This window comes from Lissotriton vulgaris, chromosome 6 (genome assembly GCF_964263255.1).
Source record: "Lissotriton vulgaris chromosome 6, aLisVul1.2, whole genome shotgun sequence".
Taxonomy (NCBI): domain Eukaryota; kingdom Metazoa; phylum Chordata; class Amphibia; order Caudata; family Salamandridae; genus Lissotriton; species Lissotriton vulgaris.
The window spans coordinates 601,937,525-601,964,008 of NC_141694.1; the positions used below are offsets into that span (position 1 = coordinate 601,937,525).

Sequence of the window (26,484 nt, forward strand, 5' to 3'; positions counted from 1 at the left end):
CCTTTCGAGCATGAGTTTCGGTCACTAGATATTCCTCAAGAATGTCGTGAAATCCTGGTAAGTTCTACAGCAATGTCTACTAACAAGACATACACAGCAAAATGGAAAAGATTCTGTAACTGGTGTCTTGCACATAAGATTCATCCTTTTACTTCCTCACTGGAACAAAATCTTCCATATCTGCTTCAACTAGCCAGATTGGGACTTTCTCATTCTTCAATTAAAGTCCATTTGGCAGCAATACCCAGATACTGTAGATCTCCAGGATGTCCATCTCTTTGGTCTCAAAGGTTAATGAAAGAATTCCTGAAAGGCTTATTCAGGAAATTTACTCCAATTAAACGTCCTCCGCCTCCTTGGCAGCTTAACATAGTCTTGTCACAGCTCATGAAAGCACCTTTTGAACCAATTCACAAGACTGAGTAGCATTACTTCTTGCTCTCACATCAGCCAGGAGAGTCAGCGAAATTCAAGCTTTTTCAATTCAAGATCCCTTAATGCAATTCAGATCGGATAAGGTACTGCTAAGAACTAATCCAAAATTTGTTATTAAAATACCTTCTTCCTTTCATCTAAATGAGCCAGTGATCCAACCTATGTATTTCAAGAATCCTATCACTGCGGCAGAGAAAGCTCTTCATACTTTGGACATTGGGAGATGTCTTAAGTTTTACATTGAAAAGACAAAATCTTTTCGTAAATCAAATCAGTTGTTTATTGCTTACTCAGGACCTAGAAAAGGTTTATCTTTCGAGATCCTCCATCTCTAGATTGATTGCTTCCGCCATCGTCTTCTGTCATGAAAAAGTGGGAAAACCTCTGTGCACAAAAGTACGTGCTCATGATACACGGAAGATGGCAGCTTCAACTGCATTGCTAGCAGGTGTATCGCTTCCAGAAATATGCAGAGCTGCAACTTGGTCAAATATCCATACGTTTACCAAACATTATTGTCTGGACACGGAATGGAAAGCAGATGCAGCAATGGGACAAGCAGTTCTACGACAGCTTTTTAAATAAGGCACATGTTTTTTCTCTTTACAATTACTTTTCTGTAATGTTGTGAATATTCAAAAGTTGCTTAATGGCAAAAGTTGTTACATGCTTTTCTTAATGAGTCCTTTCTAAAAAAATTTTTTTAACAAATTGAGTTTACGGCGCAGAGTCCTGAGACAAAGAGGGTCTAGCCTAGAAACGCTCTTGGAAAAGGACTGCGATCTATTCTGATACAATAATGTGAATCTATGAAAGATACAATACTGTAGAAAAAACTAGTTACTTACCTGTACACTATGGTTCTCCAGTATTATCTTTCATGGATTCACATGCGCCCACCCACCTCCCCGTTTCTTCTAGGTAGACCCTCTTTATCTCTGGTTTCTTACATAGCTCACTCTTGGGCTGTTGGAAATCTGAGGTATGGTGGCTCTGCTGGGGATGGTGTAGGCTAGTGCTGGCAGCTGATTGGCTGTGGTTTGGACCACATAATGAGGAGGAAAGGTTGCCTATTGTTTTACTACTCTATTGTTTCCAGGCAGTTTGTTCTTCTACTGCTATGGTTATTCTTTTACCGGGAGACTCCCACCATGACGACGGGGAAGATACAAGCATGTGAATCTATGAAAGATAATACTGGAGAACCATAGTGTACAGGTAAGTAACTAGTTTTTTCTTTATCCGGTTACAAATATGGCAGCTGTGTCTCTATTCCCAGTGGTAATTCCTCATTCTTTTTTTTGATAATCAATTTTTATTGAAGTTTTTAATGCAAGAAATTTCATTGGTAATAAGTCACATATCATAGCTGAAAACCCATCTCTTTCCCCAATGGCAACACAGTTTATATTAGTCTTTTCTGAGTAAGAAAAAAAGTCCTCCCACCTCACACTGACAAATCGGGCAAGAGTCCATCAGGATGGAATTAGGCCAAACCATTTGCCCCACACTTTGTTGAACATCTCTGGGCATCCTTGGGCCTCAAAGAGGGAATCCTCCTGCACCCCTCACCAGTCGACCCCCCCTCCTCCACTTCTGCAGCACTGGCGCCTCAGGTTGGGACCATCAAGCCGCTATGTTGCGCTTCGCCACTGCCAACGCTGTTCCCAGGAAGCGCTTGTCTGCCCGGGAGCCATCCAGGCCATTGAACACTCCCAGTAATAGGTGTCTCGGATCGTGGGGGACCACCCATCCCAAGGCTCACGTTCCAACCCTCCCCAGAATGGATCTAAAGCCGGACACAGCCACACCATGTGGTAGAAGTCGGCTGGGGCACCAGCGCAGCGCACACAGGCCGGGGATGCTCTCAAGCTGACTCAAAAGAGACGTGCCGGTGTGAGGTAAGCCGTGTGGAGATAGTAAAGCTGTACCAGGCGTAGCTTTGAGGATTTGGTGATGGTTTTAGGCGCCATTAAGGCATCGCGCCAGTCCGCCTCCTCCAAGGGGCCCACCCACTCTTCCCACCGTTCCTAAGCCGATCCAGGGATGTGGGACAGTTATTTATCACAGCCCGGTATATACGGGACACCCCCCCTCTCCCCAGGTCTCCCATCATGGCTTGGGCTTCTAGAGGGTTAAACTCCGGGAGGGAGGTGGGTCCTGGGAGGTGTATGTGGAGGGCGTGACAGAGTTGCAAAAATGTGTTGAAGTGGGAGGGGAAGAGAGCGTGTCTGTGCTGTAGGTCAGAAAAGGAGCGCATGTGGTCTCCCACCCACACGTCCCCAAGTTGTGATATCCCCATCAAGTCCCAGCGGCGGAAACCCTCCAGGGATGAGACCTCCCGCAACCAGGTGCCATGCCAGAGGGGCGTCTGTCTAGTCAGTTTCCGGTCCCAGGTCACCAGGCGAAGGGCAGCTTGCCAGGCCATAAACACAGACCCGGTAATAGGGGGCAGGGATTGTGGCACCGGGAAGCCATTTAGGTAGCCCTGAAGCTGCGCAAAATCTAGGGCATCAAGATCTACCCAATAAGCTGGGTCGGACCAGCCGACCGCAAACCAATCATGGAGCCCAATGAGTCTTGTCGCTAGGTAGTAAAAATGAAGGTTGGTGACACCCATACCGCCGTCAAAGGGTGGAATCCGGCAATGGGACAGGGACATCCGCGGCCTCCCGCCACCCCACAGAAATCTGGTGGGTGTGCCATTCAGTTCCCTGAACCAGGTGCTCGAGATGTGGACCGAGGTGTTTTGGAGAATGTAAAGAAAGCGGGGGAGGATCATCATTTTGAAAAGGGCACTCCTGCCCAGCGGGTTAAGGGGAAGGGATTGCCAATTCCTAAGATCGGTTTTCATCCGGGAGACCAGGGGGCAACGTTGAGGGCCCATTCCAGCTCCGGCAGAAGGGTCACCCACACTCCCAGGTACTTGAATGATTGCCTCCGGAGGGGGATCATTGTCTGCCAGTCGAAGCATGCCTGGGTGGGGTGTAGAGGAACTAAGGTAGACTTCATCGGGTTGAGACGAAGGCCTGAGACCTGTTCAAAGCCCGACAAGGCTGCCAAAGATCTGGGGCCAGAAAGTTCTGGGTCGGCCAAGTAGAGCAGAACGTCGTCCGCGTACAGAGTAATTTTATCCATATGGCTCTGATCCCACACCCATCCCTGGATAAGGGAGTCTTGCCGAAATAACGCCTCCAGGGGCTCCATCTCCAGTGCGAATAGGAGGGGTGAAAATGGCTCAGAAATCGCACTGTTGACAAGTACACAGGCTCTAGGGCTGTTGTAAAAAACCTGGACCAGGCGGCGGAAGGGAAGGCTGAAACCCAATTGCTCCAGGACATTCTTTAAATACCCCCAGTCCACCGTGTCAAAGACCTTTTCAAAGTCAACGAGGAGAAGCGCCAAGTACGGGGACAAGCGGTGTTGGTGGGCCAGCGCCAGGTGGAGACTACGGATGCAGTGGCGGGTGCCCCTTGCCGGCATTAACCCGCATTCGTCAGGTAGGACCAGGTCTTGTAGAAGGGGCTGGAGTCGCTGAGCTATTGCAGTAGCAAAGATTTTAATTTCAGTGTTTATCAGTGAAATTTGGCGGTAATCAGCACAGTTGAGGGATGGCGGTTGTGTCTTCGGGATGACCACAATGGTCGCCACGTCAGACTCAGAGGGGAAGGAACCGTCTTCAACCACCTGGCGGAAAAGCACCGTTAAGTGGGGGACCAGGTCATCACGGAACAGCAGTACTCCTGGGAAAAGCCATCGGGTACGGGCGTTTTGCCTGAGCAATAGCCCCGTGGATTTCTTCTGGGGTGAGAGGGCCGTCCTGGGTGTCCGCGGTTTCTCGAGGGAGACTAGGAAGGTCAGTTCTAGATCCCTCCAACAATTCAGCGAGGGAGGCCCTGGGGGTGCGTGCCGCGTACAGAGCCGCGTAATACTGGGCGAAGGCTTGGGCAATAGCCCGCGATGTCACCAGGTGGGTCCTGTGGACCGTTCGGATCTCCGGAATGATGCGGTGGGCCCTGGGATAGGAGATTAGGTTATGGAGCAATTTGCCATTCTTGTCACCCCAGCCATAAATGCGGGCCACGGAGGAACGCCATAGCATTTTGACTGATTCCAGGGAGAGTCAACGAATCTCATCGGGGACAAGCGCCAGCTGCTTAGAGTAGTCGGCGTTACCATTAGCCAATCGAGACTGTTCCAGACGAACCGCTCGGGATTCCAGCTGCACCAGTTGGGTGACTTGGGCCGCACGTTTGGCGTGCACTATCCCCCTTGCCACCCTCCGAAACACCACCTTGTCCGCCTCCCAGAGCGTTCCCTGCGAGGGGACCGACCCTGTGTTTGCGGAGAAGTAATAGCGGAGCTCCTGGCCAAGGGACTCCACCAATTCGGAGTCTTGCAAAAACCATGCGTTTAATCGCCAGGTCGTCCTGGCGCACGTGGGGGGAGACCCGATGTGGAGGGAGATAGGGGAGTGATTGGAGATTCCCCTGGGTAGGATCTCTACCCTGGATATCAGCTGGCAATCCAAGGCAGGCATCAGAATTAAGTCTATGCGGGAATGGGTATTGTGGGCGGCAGACGTGTGCGTATATTGTGTCGTTCGGGGAACCCACACTCTCCAAACATCGCAAAAACCCATTGCCGAGGCCCAGCCCGTGAGATTCTTCGCGGAGGTCAACCGATGGGGCAAAGGAGGGCCCGTCCCGTCTCTAGAGGGCTGTGGGACAGCATTGAAGTCCCCCCGACAACATTAAGGCCCAGGGGTAGAGAGGAGACCACCTGCGTGAGGCGCCGAAGGGTGGATGACAAGAGTGCCGGGGGGACATAGGTGCAAAGGAGGTTCACAGGGTTACCCTCAACCATCCCCGACACGGCCACAAACGTCCCTGTGTGTCAGTGGCGACGTCAACCACAGTGAAGGGGAGTCCCCGTCTCAGAAGGATGGCCACCCCTCGGGAGCCTCTAGCAAATCCGGAATGCCAGGCCCGGTCAAACCCGTAGCCGGCCAGGAAGTGGCATTGGGAACCCAGAAGGTGTGTTTCCTGGAGAAGCAGGGCATCAGGCATGTGTCGGCGGGTCGCTCGGAGCACTGCAGTACGTTTACTGCGGTCCAGGAGGCCCTTCACATTCCAGGAGAGAATGTGGAGGGGCGTGTTGTTAGTGTGGGTCATGTGTGAAGGTGAGGACTGGCGCGAGACAAGTGGACAAGAAGAACCCCTTACAGTCAGGAGGAAGGCTTCAGCCGGGTCTAGGACACCAGGGTATGGTTAATGGAGACACGGGTGTGCGTGACAGCTGAAGAAGATAGCAGGACATGCGACTACCAATGCGAATGGAACATGGCGGCCCGTAGGCGGCCAAAAACAACAATCTCCCAGGAGACTACGGTCTCCCCCCCCTTCCCACTCCCCCCAACCCTATACTTCAGAACGGGAAGCATCTGTCGCCCGAACAAGTCACTAACCCCTCACAGGGAGGCAACAGCTAAACTAAAACGGTTAGCAACCACAAGATTGGGACATGGCTGAGTCGGACCCCCTGCATGTGTTCGGATGAAATCCTAACAGCAAGTTACATAAAAAGAGAAGAAACGTGCATCTGTGGGCTGAAGTGTTCAAACTCAGGATTACACCGATGTGAATACCCCATCAGACGAAAATGGCGAACTCCTTACGAGTTGATTCACAGAGTCAAAGGCATGTTCACTCATGATGAGCCCCTGATTGGAGCCCCAGGCGCAGACGGCAGCATCACTCATGACTCGGTGTCTACATCAGAGCCGCGGATCACGGGGCTCCCGGACAAGTCAGAGTCCAACCTGGCCCGCCTCAGAGTTTCACCGGGCCCGGGGACGCTGCCCAGGTCGATCAAGGAGGAGGCAGAAGGCGGAGGAGTAGGGCCGCGTTCCTGAGGCTGGGCCGAAGATTGTCCGATCGTACCTCCGGCGATTGGGAGCCATCACCTCGGCGGCCGGCCCTCCTCCGGGATCCCGTCCTACGTCGCCTGGGCTTTGGCGCTGTCTGGTTCGCCCGCTCCGGGGCTCTCTGGGAAGTAGAAAGAGTCGCCTTAGACCGAAGGGGCCGCTCCTCCGTGAGCCAGGTCCATGCGGCTTGGGAAGAATCAAAGAAGAAGGTCTTGTTTTGAAAGAGCACTTTAAGCCGGGCCGGGAAGAGGAGTCCATAACGGAGGCCCAGCGCCCTCAGTTTTTGTTTAACTTCGTCGTATGAGTGGCGCTGCGACTGAACCTCCCTAGAGTAGTCCGGGAACAACATTAACCTGGATTCTTGGTGATGCAGCGGCCCCAGCTCCCTGGCTGCCCCAGGATGGCGTCCCTGTCGCTGAAGTTCAGAACACGGAGGATAATGGGACGGGCCTGGGCGAAAGGTGGTGGCTTTGGGGCGAGGGAGCGATGAGCTCGTTCCACCGCAAACCGGTGGGAGAGTTTCTCCTTGGGCATCCAAGAGCGGATCCAGGTTTCCATAAAGGCGGCGGTGCTGTCCTTCTCCACTCCCTTCGGGAAGCCCAGGAGGCGCAGGTTGTTCCGGCGCGCCCTGTTTTCAGCATCCTCGGCCTGGCGATGGAGCTCAGAGGTCTGCGAATGAAGACGGGCCACTAGAGACTTGAGGATATTGACGTCATCTTCCACTGTGGAGATACGGGACTCAGCCTCGGTGATACGTTCCGTAGCTTTGCAAAGGTCCTGGCGGATGAGGCCCAAGTCGATCCGCACCTCCCCGATTTTGCTTTCAACTGACGCTTGAGATGCATTGATCGCCTGCAGGATGGTCGAGAGGTCCCCCCCGACTGGGACCGAGCCGGGCGTCGCCCCGCCACCAGGTCCCCGATCCGTTTTCGCAAACTGCTCCATCGTTGTTTGGGTCGTGGAGCCAGAGGTCGGGGCGCGGGGCTTGCCCATAGACACAGACAGTCAACCAACACGGGCCAGGGTGGACGGGGTGCAACTCCCAGGAGCGTCCTATCTGCCCGATGGGATGGCCGATCCGCACCCCAACCTTCAGATCGCCGGTAAGAAAGTCCTCCTGACGGGCGCCCAATGGGAGGAGGGGCGCCACTCAATGCGTTGGTCGGACGTCCGAGGGCCAGACTGCACTTCAATACTCCCACACCAGGTATGATGGCATTCCCAGACAGGTTTCAGGCAGGGAGGCCACCGGGTCTGTCCGCTAATGGCTCAGCGGTGGGCACTGGACACGTCGCACCCCTCCAAGGGCACACCGCTCCGGACAGGCCAAGGTCCCGGCGGCTTCGCCCACGTCTCAGTTCCATAGGCCCCGGTCAGGATGTCAAGGTGCAGGCGGTTGCCGCCGCCCGGGAGGAAGATGATTCACGGAGTCGCTACCCACGGTCCCCCCGTGGTGCCCCCCCTCACTGGGGGGAGCGTCGGGGGCACAGTCCGTCCACGCCAGGGCCGGAGGGTGGAGGGGGGGTTCGATGGCACTCGCGCCCAGAGGGAAAAGGATTCGTAGGGCCGCCGCTCACAGGTCCCCCAATGGGCCATAGTCCTCCACAGGGGGTCCCGGGTTCAGGCGGGTGGCGGCAAGGCCGGGGGGGCCAAAGCGAGCGCCTCCCAGGTGGGGCACCGGTCCGGCCCGCAGTAGACCAGGGCCTCGAGGCGGAGAGCGTGACCCCGGTCGTACCACACCCCCCAGGAGCTCCTCACAGCAGTGACGCCTCTTCCCTCGGTTCGCGGCTCCACAATCTGCGACTCAGTCAGCTCCTCCGCTCCGCTCGCCGGGCCAGCCGCCGCAGCCCGCTCACCGCAGCCCGGGTCAGCTACTGCAGGATGGCCCGGCGGCCCCTCGTGTACAGCTCAGGCCTCAAGGGAGACAGGCGAAGGCACTCCACTCCGGCCCACAGTCCTTTCGGCCGGTGGGCACCATGATATCAACAGCCCCTTCGCTCCTCCGCCCAGACCCCAGCCGCTGGGGAGGCCCCGGGACCACAGGAAGACGAGCGCCAGTGCTCCGGCCCGGGCTACAAGGGGGCTGCCATTTTAGCGAAGTCGGTCCTCTGGCAGGGAGGAGTGAAACAGGGGGAAGGAAGCTTCGGAGCTGCCCCAAACTGACACCGTGGGAGAGCGGACCGCACCGGGGACTGGTGGATTCGACAGGAGGACGGTTGGAAGACAAGCTATTAGCGGGGGATGGCGGGCTGATGACGGAGGGGGTCCAGGAGCACTCTTAGAGTGCGACCGCCATCTTGACGCCGCAGGCCACGCCCCGTAAAAATTCCTCATTTTTAGCTCTCTAGACCGTGCTGCAGCTACTTCTCTGGTCCCGTGAGTGTTTCCCCATTCTAAGTCCTCTAGCCAGTGCTGCAGCTGCAGCTCTGTTCCCAATGGAAATTCTTCATTCTAAGTCCTCCAGACAGTGCTGCTAGCTGCTACTCTGGTCCTGTCAGTAATTCCTCATTCTAAGTCCTCTAAGCAATGCTGCAGCTGCTTCTCTGTTCCAAGTGAAAATTCATCCATTCTTAGTCCTCTACAGAGTGCTGCAGCTGTGTCTCTGTTCCCGGTGGTAATTCCCTATTCTTACTCGTCTAGGCAGTGCTGCAGCTGCGTCCCCAGTAGTAATTCCTCATTCTTAGTCTTCTAGCCAGCGCTGCTAGCTACTTCATTCGGCCCAGTGGTAATTCCTCATTCTTAGTCCTATAACCACTGCTGCTTCTCTGGTCCCAGTAGTAATTCCTTATTCTTAGTCCTCTAGCAACTGCTGCAACTGCTTCTGTGGTCCCAGTGGTAATTCCTCATTCTAATTTGTCTAGACAGTGCTGCTAGCTGCTACTCTGGTCCTGTCAGTAATTCCTCATTCTAAGTCCTCCCAGCAGTGCTGCAGCTGCTTCTCTGTTCCAAGTGAAAATTCTTCCAATGAAAGTCCTCTACACAGTGCTGCAGCTGTGTCTCTGTTCCCAGAGGTAATTCCCCCTTCTTACTCGTCTAGCCAGTGCTGCAGCTGCGTCTCCGTTTCCAATGGTAATTCTTCATTCTTAGTCCTCTAGCCAGCGCTGCTAGCTACTTATCTCGTCCCTGTGGTATTTCCTCATTCTTCGTCCTATAGCCACTGCAGCAGCTGCCTCTCTGGTCCCAGTGGTAATTCCTCATTCTAAGTCCTCTAGGCAGTGCTGCAGCTGCATCTCTATTCTCAGTAGTAATTCCTCATTATTAGTCCTCTAGCCACTGCTGCAACTGCGGTCCCAGTGGTAATTTCTCATTGTTTGTCCTCTAGACAGTTCTGCTAGATACTACTCTTGTCCTGTTGGTAAGTCTTCATTCTAAGTCCTCAAGGCAGTGCTGCTAGCTGCTTCTCTGATCTCATTGATAAGTCCTCATTCAAAGACCTCAACACACTGCTGCTTCTCTGGTCCTAGTGAAAATTCCACCATTCTAATTCCTTTACACAGTGCTGCAGCAGTGTCTCTGTTCCCAGTGGTAATTCCCCATTCTTAGACGTTTAGGCAGTGCTGCAGCTGTGTCTCTGTTCCCAGTGGTAAGTCCTCATTCTAAGTCTGCTACCTGCTACTCTGATCCTGTCAATTCCTCATTCTAAGTCCTCTAGACAGTGCTGCTAGGTGCTATTCTGGTCCTGTTGGTAATTCCTCATTCTAAGTTCTGAAAATTCATCAATTCTAAGGCCTCTACACAGTCCTGCAGCAGTGTCTCTGTTCCCAGTGGTAATTCCCCATTCTTACTCGTCTAGGCAGTGCTGCAACTGCGTCTCTGTCACCAGTGGTAATTTCTCATTCTTAGTCCTCTAGCCAGCCCTGTCAGCTACTTCTCTTGTCCCAGTGGTAATTCTTCATTCTTAGTCCTATAGCCACTACTTAAACTGCTTCTCTGGTCCTAGTGGCTATTCCTCATTCTTTGTCCTCTAGCCACTGCTGCAGCTACTTATGCGGTCCCAGTGGTAATACCTCATTGTTAGTCCTCTAGTCACTGCTGCTAGCTGATTCTCTGATCTCTTGATAATTCCTCATTCAAAGTCCTCAACACACTACTGCTTCTCTGGTCCCAGTGAAAAGTCCTCCATTCTAAGTTCTCTACACAGTGTTGCAGCTGTGGAGAACTGTGGCTCAATGGTTAGAGTGGCAGACCCTGATGCAGAGGTCTGGCCCGGGACCAGGGTTCAATTCCCGCCTCGGCGGGTCTTGGGCTCAATTTCCTCGGACCTGATAATTCTCGCCTCGGTGCCTATTCTAATCATGGGTCCCACTCTGCAACTCTGGGCAATAGCTTGCTTAATCTCAACAACGGCCCCAACAGCGCTGGGATGCCTGGCTTCACCTTGGAGGTGCCCAGGAGTGGGCATTTCACAGGGAAAAGCCAGGAAGGGTTCCACAGTGGTATGCGTACAGCGCCAGGACGCCTCAGGGTATAAGTGCGCTATACAAGTACAAATGTATTCATTTCTCAGTTCCCAGTGGTAATGCCCCATTCTTAGACATTCAGGTAGTGTTGAAGCTGTGTCTCTGTTCCTAGTGGTAAGTCCTCATTGTAAGTTCTTTAGACAGTGCTGTTAGCTGCTTCTCTGGTCCTGTTGGTAATTCCTTATTCTAAGTCCTCTGGGCAGTGCTGCTACTCTAGTCTTGTCAGTAATTCCTCATTACAGCACCAATAGCTCTAGCTCTAACAATTGCTTTGACCGGTTGCATTGCAAATGCTTGGTTTATTATGAATTCTGGCACGTGCAAACCTTTAGTTAAAATAGTATAAAGAGTAATATTACCTTGTTTCCCATGTGCATTCTGCGGGACGTTGAGAAGGACGCCGATAAAACTCTTAAATGAGCTTACTCCCCAAATGTATTCACAAAAGGGCATGAACATGACTTTACTTCAGTGCCCTGAGGTAAATATTCCATCCGTAAAGTGCTACCAATTTCCAACTATCAAGTTAAGCTGCTGGGACCTCTTACAATAGGTAAACTATACTGACGGTGTGGTGAAAGAAATATGACTACTATACATTTGCCAAGAACATGTGTAGGTCAAACTGGATTTGCCTTTGGCAAGCCAGACTGGAAATCCTTACTAGAAACAATGAAATCATTGGACAGGATTTCTAAGATGTGATCCTAGAAATACTGTGCAGTATGTAAACTGCCAGGGAAAGGCAGAGACCATGTCCTGAATCTTCAAATGGAAGTTATATCCCTCATCGCTTCTGTTGTAACCCTGTTTACTTTGTAGTCTGATTTTGTGCCTTACAGTTCAAGCTACCTTGCTCTGGAGACTGTTTCTGCACTCACATCTGGCTTCTGTCACGCCACATGCTAACCTTTTCTTGAAAGGCTGTTACTTCCCAGCTCATTTAGACAGTATACATAATTCCATTAGCTTAGATAGTTCACCATACACAAGATATCATACAGAAATAATCACTTTCTTACAACTTTGAATGTATCGTTGGTAGGAGGCCAGTCAACACAAACAAATCAACCACCTCAGATGTGACATTATGAAGATGTGATGCTGCATTCATATGGACCCATTTAGTCAAATTAACGGATCAACAAGAATATGCATCCTGGCCATCATCTCACATCTCCATCTCACCAGTCTCTCCATTTTGACTAGTGATACAAACAGAATCATTTAGCAAGGTATCTTATATGGGCCTTAGATCACATGTATTATAGTTCACAAATATACTTTTCTCTTATTTTTTTTAGTTTTTTTTAAAAGCAGTTCATGGGCTTTTTAACGTCTTATTGCTCGACTTCTTTCTGGCGAGCACCCACTGAATCTTATGTAAAAGGTCATACGCAACAGAGGGAGATGATCTGTATATCTCCATATTGCACATATGCCTGTGCTTATACAAAACGTATGCTTGCCCACTCACTTTTAGAGGTCTGCAAATCCAGCATGGTTTGAGCCTAGCTCGAGCTGAATTACTGGGTCTGGCTAAGCTTTTGTCCCACAAATACTGGCCTGCTAAAATACAGCCAAGCCAAATATTCCAGGCACTACCTTTTCCCCTCCATATTACCGGGTTTTTTAAAAATAAAAAAATAGTGATTACATGGCAGCTGAACAGAGATGTCTTAAGGCATGGGCAAAATTGACAATTGCCCTGGTCCCCTGCCTTACAATTGTCCCTCTTGTAAAGTAATCAAGACAGTCAGAAGACACTTTGTCCTCTTTCACTTTCTTAACCTTTCTCTTCCTACTTGTATGTCCGACACTATCTGCCTCTACTAGCCCTACCTCAATAATATCTACTTCTCCATACCTCTTTCTCTGCCTCGTCTGTTCTTTGCTCCATCATCGCTATCCCTATACCTTACTTGTCCCTCTTTATCTTATAATATAACTTTTTGAAAATACTTCTCTGCCTTCTCCTAACTTACTCTTATTCATTTGTCAATGTTGCCGCTGTCTCCACCAGTCCCTTCTCTTTTTACACCTCCTTTTCAACTTCACCTCTCTCCCTCTATCTCATTTGTTATCTCTTTGCCACCAAGCACAGTGCGCACATTTCTTTCAACCTCACTATCTACTCTTCTCTCAAAACAAACTGAAAAACCAAGGGAAAAAAAATACAAAGAGTCGATCTCCAAGCTAAAGTAAGGTGCTGCCTTTATTTCCCTTCCTTTTCCAATCAGAACGTGTCGGAGGGCGCACGGGCCATGTACGGCCTCTACGGGGTCGTGGAGCACAGCGGCTCACTGAGAGGTGGGCACTACGCAGCCTACGTGAAGATCCGATCCCTCTATCTCATTTGTCTCTTTGCCATCAAGCACAGTGCGCCCACTTCTTTCTACCTCACTATCTACTCTTCTTTTTGACTACCTGTCACCACCTCTGTCTCCCTCTCCCTCTTTTACTGCTCCCCTTATTGTTCTAAATCGCGCTTCTCTCCTTACTGCACCTCCCCTCATCTACTCTTTTTCTTTACTTATCGCTATGTATCTATCTTCTAATTCTTTATTTCTCTGTACCACACTTCCACCTCACGTCACTTTCAGTACACCTCTTTCTACCCACTTCTCTCTTCTCTTCTCTTGTGACCTAATTTCTCTCTGTACCCCAATATTCTTACCTCTACACAAACCCCTCTACCACCTCAGCTCTCTTATCCCAACTCTTCTGTCTGCTTGTCACTGCTGTTTCCATTTCATCTCCTTGTATATCTCCTCCATCTACTCCACCTCTGTCTTATCCTCATCTCTCTTTATATCACCTCTCTCTATATCTCTTTTCTCTACCTCGCTCTCAACACTGTCTACCTCACCTGTTACTTTCCCTCATTTCTGTTTCTGACTCACATATCTCTTGCTACTTCATCTCTCTGCCCCATCTCTTATTTCTCTCCCAAAGCTTGAATTCTGTTTGTTGCCATTTATTTGGTAACTTGCCTCTTCACTTCCCCTCTGTTCCTTTCTACTGCTATCGCCTCTACCCCGTCTAACTACCTTTCTCCTTTTTTGCTCCCTCTTTCTCTGCCACTGCCTTATTTTCTCTACCATAACCTTATTTCTCTGTATCTTGTTTTATTTTAGTTCACCGTCTGTCACACATCTCTTTCTACACTCTTTATGCAGCCCTCTACCTCACCTTTTTGTGTCTTTCTGTCTCTCTACCGCACCTCTTTCGCCTCCACCACTGTATTGCTGTTTCTCTACCCCTCACCTTTTTCTCTACCTTTCTCCCTGCCGCAATACTTTTTGCCTCACCTATTGTTCTAAACCTCGTTTCGCCCTCTATCTACCACAACACTCTAACTTCTCTATGCGTATCTCACCACTTAAACATGCCAACTGCTGCCTATGTGTGCCTCTACCTCTCTCTACGTCGAATCCAGTGGACCACACCCTTTTCTATACATGTCCTCCTTCCCTATCTATAGTTCTGTCTACTTCTGCTTCAATCTAAAACGTTACCGGTCTCTCTCTCTCTCTGTCTACCTTTTCATTTTTCTACCTCTCAGTATCTCTCTATCTCATCTTTCTTTTTGTAGCTTACTCATCTCTCTACCTTACCTTCTCACTACCATTACTAGAGGTCCCTTTTTTGATAAATCACCACCCGTGGACAGGCATAAAATGTATGCACTACAGAGATAGAAGTGTGTTCAGTATGGCACGTCTGCTGTGCTAGATTAGATAAGGTAGGTAGGTTAGGTAAGTTAGTTTAGGTAAATATAAGTTAAAATATAACTGTGTTAGTGAGTCAGGAAGTCATTCGGTTGGATCTGATTGACAAAGCCATGTGCTAGCTTAAATTCACCTAACGTGTGGATTTGGCAAGATTTACGGTTGCAGATTCTCTTCAGTGGTGCACATGTTTCCAAAGAGAATTGTTTCCGGTGTTTTTGCCTATATTGTGAGTGACAAAATAGCGCAGCGCATCTTCATCCAACATTTCCATTTCTGATCTTAAAATATGTTCGAGTGGCCATTGTGTGGCCTTTAAGTGTCCCTGGGAGGCTTTTACTAACTAAAATCATCAAATATAATAAAATAAAACGTTTAACAAATATGCTCTTAAACCTCAAAACAAACTGAAAAAACAAGGGAAAAAACAAATACAAACAGTCGATCTCCAAGCTAAAGTAACGTGCCGCCTTTATTTCCCTTCCTTTTCCAATTAGAACGTGTCGGAGGGCGCACGGGCCCAGTACGGCCTCTACGGGGTCGTGGAGCACAGCGGCTCCCTGAAAGGCGGGCACTACGCAGCCTACGTGAAGATCCGAATGCCAGCCAGGAAATTGCCAGAGCATATGGTCGGAAACAAGAATGTGCAAGGTTGGTCTCCAACCCCTTTATTTTATGCTTTATTTAATTTCCTTGTTCATCGTTCTGCAGCTTACTGTAAAATCGGCATCTGCACCTTTCACACGGGTGCATCTGTCAGTTTGTTTCCTGAAAGCATCAGTGTGCGCTGAGCTGATTTCTGTAGAACGCTGCAGCCTTTTTACCTACCTGCAAGTTTGACGTAAAACTGATTTTTTCTTACCATATGTTATTCTCCCTCGTCCCACCCAGCTGTTGGCTGCTTCTTTCGTCCTCGACCCCTTGAGTCAAAACATGTACTGTTGCTGTTCCAACCCCTGGAGGGCTTGGGTAAGAGGAGAAGCAGCTGGGCTGACGGGCAGAAAAAATCTGCGGGACTCGTCCCTGCTCTGTAATATCCTATAACGTTACTAGCAAGAATCATATAGCGCCGACTACCGCGTTTACAGCACCCGTTTCAGATGGACGCTGTTACTTTTCCTGATATGGTTTATTTTTAGCTATGCCCTTTTAATGTGGACATGTGCACCTTTAAAATACTTATTGACAGGGCTCAAGTCCTAAAACAAGCACTGGCATAGCCAATAGGTCTCGCCATTTGGCCCTTGTTAGTGTTTAGTTTAAACATGCCGCATATTATCCAGAACACAGCAGCAACTTTTTTTTTGTAGGTGTGTTGGTGGTGTCTCTTGCTTTAGGCATTGAATGGCCAACAGTCTGAGGCCTGTCCAGTCACTTTGGTTGTAAAGAGACAGGAAGAGCTATGAAGTCTTGCATATGTTCAATGCTCCACAGGGTGGAAGTGGACAGGGCGGCAAGCTGCTATGCTGGCTTTTTCACAAGCAAGTACATCCCTTACTAGTGGCTGGCATTCCGATCCTATGTGCGCCTTATACTGAACTGCTTCAAAATTTTAAAAGGGTCCAATTGGGCATTGGTGAGGGACACCGTATACATGAAAGTAATTACAGGCTGGGCCTGACGACACCTGGAATGTTGTACCCACTGACCCTGTTTAGTGGTGTCTCAAGCTTATCTCTTTACCTGCTTGTAGACAGATAGGTCAATTTGGAAAACGTCTTGTACAGACCTGGGGTGATCAGCAACGCAGTCTGCATTCCTGTAAGAGTAAACTGTCCACTCTTTTCCAACCCCTGCTCAATCAGATTTCCACGTCGGTCAGGCACTTTCAACAGCCGTAAAGAATCCTTTGGGCAAGCTCATGGAGACTTTCTTTTGGAGTGGACCTGCTCCCCTACCAGTGACTCCCCTCACGTCGTCAGTGATTCTCAGTGGGATGATTCCATTCAGGGATTCATACACTGGTGGATTTATAAGTAGGGCTCTCTGTTTTCTGTTTTACGGATTTATGCAGATAAATACGGATTGAGTGACTTTCCATGCTATGATTAATAACTTTCAGGCCAATAGCTGTAAATATTGATAGCATGGGGTGTTACAAAGCTGAATGAGATTTGCTTAAATTTTTCATGTGGGTTTATTATTATTTTTTGTTTGGCTGTGTGTAATGTGCTAATATACCTGCCTGGTCTCAAAAGTATGAGTGCACGTTTATCTGTTAAATACATGCAGAAATATACATGTAATCACCTCATCTGTTCACTAAACACAAAACAAATATGGATAAATGCAGACTGAAATATTAAAAAAATAAATACCATAAAACCAGAAGCCCTATTTATAAGACAACCCTCTTTCCCAACACTTCTGCGAAAGAGGTCTGTGTAATGTTTAATTAAAGAAGATACTGCACCCTCACTGCTCTTATTGCGTTTCCCTTCCTGCATAGTGGTATAGATACATATACAAGCTTTGGAAATCTTTACAATGAAAGGCGCACATTTGAGTAAGGGGAGAACGCACCAGACTTGGAGCAAAAGTAGTGTGATGGTCACTGTGCAGTTGGCCACCCAACTTTGTGCTTCTATGTAAAATTGCTTAAGGGATCCTAAGAGAAACCAATCAACAGACCCTGGAATGCGAGCTCGGACGTGTTGCTAGTAATGTTGGAGTACCTTACCAAAATCATGGATTTAGTGGAAGGAACTGAGATAACTGATGAAATGTATTTCCAGATTATAAAATCAGGGTATTTATATCAAACATTTTAAACATTTTTGTGCTCTTGAAGTAATTTCTGTAATACACAGCACACCCTTATAGTTAAATTACCTGATAACACAAACAACAGGTTTACCAATTGCCAAGGATGCTGTTCAGTCGGTTTTCAGGAGTCGCCACCCCATTCACATTATTTATTATCATTTTATTATCACTAACTGACTTCGGGACAACAGACAGTAAAGTGATTTGATCCCATTTCTACATACTCACAAAGGAGAACTAGGGAAATCTTGTCCTTAAATAAACAATAAAAAATGTTAAAAGTTGAAGAACCATTTATACCCACTTACTGGGTCTTGGTGGCGGGGGAACCGCCCAAGTCTTCCATACCCTCCTTATATATAAAAAGGAGACACAGGAGCCTTCGTCTGCAGGAGTAACCGAGTTTTATTCAAATAGCCCAGGCTATTGAACAGAGTCCCAAGCTCGTCGGAGACAAGACAAAGGAGGCTGCTGCTTCATTCCGCAGCTTACAGGCCTTATATACACATTTCACACCTTAAGAAACCAGTTTGAGTGGTGTCCTGGCACCCCGATTCAAAATGCAGTTACACCATTCTTTGTTCAGGCAGGACAGGGGCTGGAACAGATTGGACAAAGATTACGGACAGGTCTTGCAAAACAGGATATGTACGTGAGAGAACAGACAGATCTTGAACAACAGGATATGTGAAAGAAACAAGTACTGGGACGGTGTGATGGGGGAACAGTAGGAGGGGCAGTGGGGGCAGGAGTGTTCAGCACGGCTGGGGCAATTGTATGCGGGGCAGGGTGTGTCAGCGCAGGGTACATGGGGCATAGGCAGGCGGATTTTCTAACGTGGTATCGAGCAAGGAATCGCCCTCTTCTCCCTCTTCCATAAAGCTTTTTCCTTTCTCTTCATGGGCCGGGTAGCACTTCTGCACCCACGCCCTATGTTCCCTATCAGCTATCTCTACTGATTTTTCCATTCGGTCCTGTAAGTGCTCCCTAGCATGGTCAGCCATTGACATCCCCTCTGCTTCCTTTCTAGTGCCTTTTCCCTCTTTGCTCTCAGCTCAATTTCCTTCCCCCACAACCTGACAGATTCAAACATCGAGGGACGAATCTTCAGTTTTAATAGCTGTTCCTCTAGAATTGCCAGAACTTGCAGATCAAAAAACCCATAAGGCGGCCATTGTAATTCTGAGTTACTTCATTTAGTGTATTTGGTCCAAAAAGGGGAAAACATTATAGCAGAAGGACCATGTTTAGTATACATGGTGTGACCAGGGGTCCCCTCTGGAGGAAGCGGACAGGCCTCCTCCAGCTTGGAGTCCTGCACTCACATACAACAACATCATTTCTTAAACTTACTACTGGCCGGCATGCTTGTGAACAGATAACAGACAACAGCTGGTTTTAAAAAATTCACCTCGCTGGCTTGGCTTTTGCAAAAGTCAATAACAGCAGACTCATACAGACTTGGTGGGTGATCAGTCCACCCTTACCCGACAGGGGTAGTTCTCTTCTGCAGACGTAGGGCTGTGTCCTGTTCCAGAAATCACTTTGTTAGGGGACTCCAGCGAGGACGCAGTCACGTGGCCCAGACCGGGTGGGGAGGAACAGCGGGCGAGTCGTTCGGCTACTGGACTGCAAGAATCCCTCAGGTAGGGTACCTTCGTCGGAGTCTCTCCGTTCACCTCCTCACATCCACCAGGCCTGACCTTCGTGCTCGTGGAGTCCCTATTCGGGCGCCATTGGAAGAACCTTTTATACCCACTTACTGGGTCTCGTGGGGGGGGGGGACCGCCCAAGTCTTCCATACCCTCCTTATATATAAAAAGGAGACACATGAGCCTTCGTCTGCAGGAGGAACCAAGTTTTATTTGAATAGCCCGGGCTATGGAACAGAGTCGCAAGCTCGTAGGAGACAAGACAGAGAAGGCTGCTGCTTCACTCCGCAGCTTACAGGCCTTATATACCCATTTCCCACCTTAAGAAACCAGTTTGGGTGGGGGCGAGTCAAAATGCAGTTACACCATTCTTTGTTCAGGCAGGACGGCGACTGCAACAGATGGTACAAAGATTACGGACAGGTCTTGCAAAACAGGGTATGTTCGTGAGAGAACAGACAGATTTTGAACAACAGGATATGTGAAAGAAACAAGTTCTGGGACGGTGGCGTGACCAAGTCTTGCGAAACAGGATGGATGTCTGCAGGAGTTTAGTCCGAGGGTGGTGAGGCCAATTCTTTGTTCCCTTTTTCGAAATTGACTCAACCACAAGGAGCAGCAAGGGCAGGGTGGTCGTGACAGTTAGAATTTCATCAGACATCAGCAGAAACTACCAGGAGGGTCGTGCAGAGGTGTTTGACACAAAATGGCAATGCAAAAATAATGGAGTCCTGACACAAAATAAATGCCAACAAGAAGGACACTTTTCCTCAGATCCTCCTTTTGCCATTGAGTGGCAAATACTCTAGGAAACGTCGATATTCATGAGATCATCTGTTTCTTGTTGGAGCATCATTTTCATATTGGTGTCATGAATGTTAGAGGGTAGAGGCTTGAGAGCCTGAACACACGTTGCACAGAGCATTGGCAGGCACTGAATGCACAAACAGCAGGAGACTAGGGCAGCCACTCCAAAAAGCAAGGAAGATGAGGACCCTCCAGCCCCATTGGGAAAGGAGGCCCCAGATCCTGCCTGTGAGGGACCAGTTGCCTTCATCCTGATGAATTTCAGAGGAAAGGTGATGCAGACGTTGGATGGCATCATAAACTGTAGGTGCGTGATATGGAATATACACACAGCAGCTGGAGCCAATCAATTTACACTCACCACCACGATCAGTGAGGATGATGTCAAGGACCATACGATTTTGAAGTGTTACAAAGCGGTTTGCCTGCAGCTCTGCAGTGATGTTGGAGAGGGCACCAGCTGTTTTTATGATCGTGGCCTCAAGGACCCTGGTCAGTCCTCGTATAGTCCGACTGTTTGCCATGGGGCCCCAGAATGGGACGAAACCCTTAAAGAAGTCCCCGGCTTCCTGGCCTACTATATCCTCAGCCGATATGACACCCCTTGGTGAGCGGTGCAAAGTGCCCTTCATCAACAGGTGGTAATCTCCATGGGTAGAATACGTTGGTGGAAGGAGGAAGGCCAGATAGCAGGTACCAGACCAGTTACAGGGGAGCCAAGTGTAGGCTGCTGTGCCACAGACAAAATAAGTGTTGGGGGACGCCACCAACTTTGGAGGAGACAAAAGTTTTAATGATGTCACAGATACTAGTACCAACTTTCTTAGTTCCCAAGCCATGGATGCAGACACGGCCCTGCACATTTATAACATTGAGTGTTTCGTATATCAGGTAGTAGCCTTCTGGCGCGAAATTTGGTAAATGTTTGTCGAGAAGTTGAGTTAAATAACACAATCTCACCAAGTTCATCCGTTGGTAATAGCAATGTTGATGAGCCGGTCGGGCAAAAAGGGGTGTTGATATTGCCAGACCTGTTTCGCCAGAAGTCATCTCGAAATGTTTCAAGGACAGAATTGGCAGCATCATTGATAGTATAGGCCTTCTGCATCAACATCCACCATGCAAGACAGGACCCAGAAATGGATAACGGATAAGGAAACAATGGGACAGGGTGTGTCATAGCATGCGGCATCAGTCCACATACCCAACAGTTTGAAGTATTTATGATCAGCTGATGATGATGTAACATCTGGACAAAGGTGTTATTGAAAAATTCTGCACAGTGGGGTAATTCGTGGGCGGGTAACGTGAAATACTGATGCTCTGCAGGAGTCGGGGTAGGAGTTGGTGGGGTAACAGGATAGTAGATCAGTAACATCCAACCGATGATAGACAAGATGATTGAGACAAACAGCGTCACCACGGCGGCTACGAAGCACTTGCCATGTAGGAGACTGACATATTGTTTCTGGACTTGGGTGTATTGGACGGCTTTCATTATACTAAGCCAGGGACCTGTAGCGGCTGTCTGTGATTGGTGGTTGCTTCACTGGATGCAGGTGCCAAGAGCCCTAGGGGCGTACCTTAGTCTGGCATACCAGCACCGTTCTTAGCCGGGAGATCCCAGCCCTACAGCTTAAAGGTACCTGAGCGAAGTCAAGGGCAAGCCTTCCTTCTGGAACGCAAGTTATATCGGGTAGAAGTAGGATCAGTATGGTCAGGGAATAATTGTTCCTGATGCTGAGCAGAGTGAGGGGAGTGTTCCACCTTTCCCTTTAGTATACTGTCTCTCTCTGCTTCCGTAGATGTGAAATGCAACTTGCGTTTCTGAATGGAACAAACGTCGGGACTGTCTCTTTCTTTGAGTCTCCTCGTCCTTCTCTCACCCACTGATCATAGGGGAGAGGCAGAGGCACTCATCTGCAGTGCGTCGCATGGATCCAGTTCTTCCGACCTTCAACTTTCACGGCAATTTGGGTGGCCAGTAACACCTGACGGGGCTGTGTCCAGCGGGGCTCGAGGCTCTTAGTACGTTGAAAGTTGCGAATCAGAACCAAGTCGCCAGGTTGAATACCGTGTCCTGGGCCCTCGCTTTTATCAGGTATGGCCTCATGCACCTGGTGTTAAAGAGTACGAAAGGTGTTAGTCAAACTGTACAGATAATCAGTCAACACAGGGTATTCAACATCATTGTGGCCCACTAATCTAGGCCCTCCCCCCCCCATCCCAGCTACCAAGGTCAAAAACCTAGGAATACTCATAGACGATAAACTCACTTACTCAGCCCATGTTAACTCCATTGTTTCATCATCGTTCTATAAACTTAAAGCCATAAAAAAAATCCTCCCGCTTCTTCCCTCGAATTCTGGCAAAACCCTGATCACCTCATTTGTCATGTCCTCAATGGACTATTGCAACGGACTCCTGGTTAATGCCCAAAGCAAGGTCATTTAAAAGTTGCAATCCATACAAAACGCCGCGGCCAGACTGCTTTCCGGTACCCCTAAATTTCAACCCATTGCCGATACCATCAAAAACTATCACTGGCTAGCAGTCAAAAACAGAATAAAGTTTAAAGCTCTCTGTATCGCTTACAAAGCATCTCACAAACGGGGCCCGCGTTTCCTTCTCAACCCTTTCGCATTCCATGTCCCCAAACAATCACTCTGTTCAATAAATAAGTCTATCATGACAGTCCCACGTACTAGAACTGTCGCATGGGGCGACCGCAGTTTCCACGCATCAACGGCAAAACTCTGGAACTCCCTTGAACCCGATGTCAGGTCTGCCCCCACTCTGATCATTTTCAGAAGAAAAATAAAGACATGGCCCTTCAACCAATAACCCTCTCCCCTCTTCCTTTCATTCTACTCATCCACAGCGCCGAAACGCCCTTGGGCAATTGTTCGCGCTCTACAAATTGCATAAATAAATAAATAAATAAAATCAGACGGTTTCTGGGGCCGTGAAACACCCCACACATTGGCAGGCATCCAGAACACAATTTCATGAGGAGATAGTCCTATCCTGGTATGGGCCATTGTCCTGACGGACAGCAGAGCTAGGGGCAGAGCATCAACCCAAGTGACACCTGTCTCGGCTACAATCTTGGCCATTTTAGTCTTTAGGATACCATTGTACACCTCCACTAGACCTTCTGACTAGTGGTGGTTAGCTGCATGAAATTTTTCTTTCACACCCAGAGCTGAACAGATATAGCCCATTATTTGAGCCATAAAGTGTGTCCCGTTGTCAATCCAGACCAAATGGGGCAACCAAATCGTGGGAAGTATTCTTTCAATAGTATTTTGGCGGCAGTGATAGCGGTGCAGTCTTTGACTGGATAGGCCTCCACCCATCTGCTGAAGGTACAGACCACCACCAGGACGTATTCTAAATTGTTACATCTGTCCATCTGGATATAATCCATCTGGAGGGCTTCGAAAGGAAAAGTAGGGGGGTAGAATCCTCCTCCAGGGGCAATGTACCTTTTCCCGGGTTGTACATAAGGCAAATCATGCATGCTTTGACCATCCTCTCAGCATATGCTGATATCTTTGAGTTATACCAGGTGGGTTCCAGCAACTTACATATCCCTTTCGCGCTAATGTGAGCAGGGCCATGGGCCATCGTTACTACCGGTAGCACAACATCCATTGTCTCACCATAGTGATACTGGCCCAACAACCATCTATTTCCTTTAATGCTAAATCCTCTGTCCACATCCTCATCTCCTCAGGGGTAGCACAGGACTGAATATCGGTCACACTCTGTACTGTATCTTCAACCATGCCCCCCTCTCCACCCACCTGGTGGGACCTCCCACATACATTCCTTTTTAGGTCGAAGCCTGCATTGCAGGGCATGGCCCTGCTGCAGGCAAAGAGATATTGTGAGCAGGGGATTTCAGTATGGCATGAAGCCACGCCCCCTTTTTCCATTGGCAGGCCTCTTGAAACGGAGGCCTGCCATTGGAAAAAGCTCCTGTTTAGCAGATTTGTCTGCTCTGGATCCCACGTCTCGAGGACTCCATGACCTGCCTTATGGTAGCACGGCAATATTTTCAGAAATATTGCCTTGGCAACCATGAGGCAGGTCAGGGAGTCCTGGAGGGGCGGGAATCAGTATCGTGCACCGCAAGTAACAATTATCACAGCATGAGACCCCACTTATCACAGCATGTCAACAGGCGCCCCAGGCTGCTGGAGCACTCAACTATAATTAATGTGCAGTTGAGTGCTCCAGCAGTGTGGGGCGCCTCTCTGCATGCTGTGATAATTATCACTTTGGGGCCTCATGCTGTGATAATTAGGGCGGCATGCTCTATTTGCAGCACTGAACATTTTCAAAGAAGGCGAAGCAGCGACATTCATTGGAGACACTCACCCTCACGCCCTCACCCCCCTCACTCGCCCTCAACCCCTCACACCCCCTGACCCCTAACACACCTCCTCACCCTCACATCCCCTCACTCTCACACACCCTCACACGCCCTCACCCTCACCCTCACCCTCTCACCCTCACACACCCTCTCACCCTCACACACCCTCACCTTCACACACCCTCTCACCCTCACACCGCCTCACCCTCACACCCCCTCACCCTCACACACTCTCACCCTCAAACCCCTCACATACCCTCACACCCCCTCACTCACCCTCACACCCCTCACTCACCCTCACACCCCTCACCCTCTCACCCTCACTCACCCTCACACCCCCTCACCCTCACACCCCCTCACTCTCACACACCCTCACCCCCCTCACCCTCACACCCCCTCTCACCCTCAAACACCCTCACTCACTCTCACCCTCACACCCCCTCACCCTCACACCCTCTCACCCTCACACCCTCTCACCCTCACACCCTCTCACCCCCTCACCCTCACACCCCCTCACCCTCACACACCATCACCCTCAAAAACCCTCACCCTCACTCACTCACCCTCACTCACCCTCACTCACCCTCACACACTCTCACACACCCTCACATACCCTCACCCGCATAGCATAACAAAACATAGCATAGCATAGCATAACAAACAAAAGCATAGGATAGCAAAAGCACAGCATAACAAAACAAAGCATAGGATAGCAAAACAAAACATAGCATAACAAAACATAGCATAGCAAAACACAACAATGCATAGCATAACAAAACATAGCATAGCATAACAAAACATAGCATAACAAAACAAAGCATAACATAACAAAGCATAGCAAAACATATCATAGTAAAACAAAACATAGCATAGCATAACATAACACAACAAACCGTAGCAGAACAAAACATAGCATAACATAACATAAAACAAAGCATAGCATAACAAAACATAGCAAAACACAGCAAAACATAGCATAGCATAACAAAACAAACCATAGCATAACATAACAAAGAATAGCAAAACAAAACATAGCATAGCATAACATAACACAACAAAACAGCAGAACAAAACAGCATAACATAACAAAACATAGCATAACATAACATAAAACAAAGCATAGCATAACAAAATATAGCATAACAAAACATAGCAAAACACAACAAAATATAGCATAGCATAACTAAACACAACAAAACATAGCATACATAACAAAACACAGCATTGCAAAGCATAGCAAAACATAGCATAGCTTAAGAAAACACAACAAAGCATAGCATAACCAAACACAACATAGCATAGCATAACAAAACAAAGCTTAGCATAACAAAACATAGTATAACAAAGCATAGCATAGCATAACAAAACATAGCATAACAAAACATAGCATAGCAAAACAAAGCATAGCATAATAAAACACAACAAAACATAGCATAGCATAACAAATCATAGCAAAACACAACAAAACATAGCCTAGCATAACAAAGCATAGGATAGCAAAACTAACACCTTAGATGCGGCGCAAATATCCCTCCCCAGTGCTGCGCTGTCCATTGGAACTAGTGCTGAATGGACGTCCAATGGTCGTGCGCAGCACTGGGGAGGTAGTGCTGCCGTCGGCCAACGCCCCGACGCAGCACTTAAGAGGCTAAACATAGCATAGCATAACATAACAAAACAAAGCATAGGATAGCAAAACAAAACATAGCATAGCATAACAAAACATAGCATATTATAACAAAACATAGCATAGCATAACAAAACACAACAACACATAGCAGAACAAAACATAGCATAACATAACAAAGCATAGCATAACAAAACACAACAAAACATAGCATAGCATAACAACACACAACAAAACATAGCATACATAACACAACATAGCATTGCAAAGCATAGCAAAACCTAGCATAGCATAACAAAACACAACAAAACATAGCATAGCATAACAAAATACAACATAGCATAGCATAACAAAACACAACATAGCATAGCCTAACAAAACAACGCTTGGCATAGCATAACAAAACATAGCATAACAAAGCATAGCATAACAAAGCATAGCATAACAAAGCATAACAAAACATAGCATAGCAAAACAAAGCATAGCATAATAAAACAAAACATAGCATAGCATACCACTAAATAGCATATCAAAGCATAGCATAGGATAGCAAAACATAGCATAGCATAATAAAACAAAGCATAACAAAACATTGCATAACATAACAAAACATAGCATAGCAAAACAAAACACAACACATAGCATAACAAAACATAGCAAAACACAACAAAACATAGCATAGCATAACAAATCATAGCA

At 48.3% G+C, this 26,484-nt stretch overlaps 1 protein-coding gene across 1 annotated transcript in view; it reads left to right on the forward strand.

Annotated features, from left to right (window-relative positions):
* The window catches only part of USP45 (ubiquitin specific peptidase 45), a 2,087,971-nt gene that overhangs the window by 1,811,199 nt on the left and 250,288 nt on the right, over positions 1 to 26,484 (forward strand). The window contains exon 17 of the mRNA XM_086926622.1: positions 15,050 to 15,203. Coding sequence (XP_086782748.1) covers positions 15,050 to 15,203 — 154 coding nt within the window. The remainder of the gene's footprint in view (positions 1 to 15,049; positions 15,204 to 26,484) is intronic.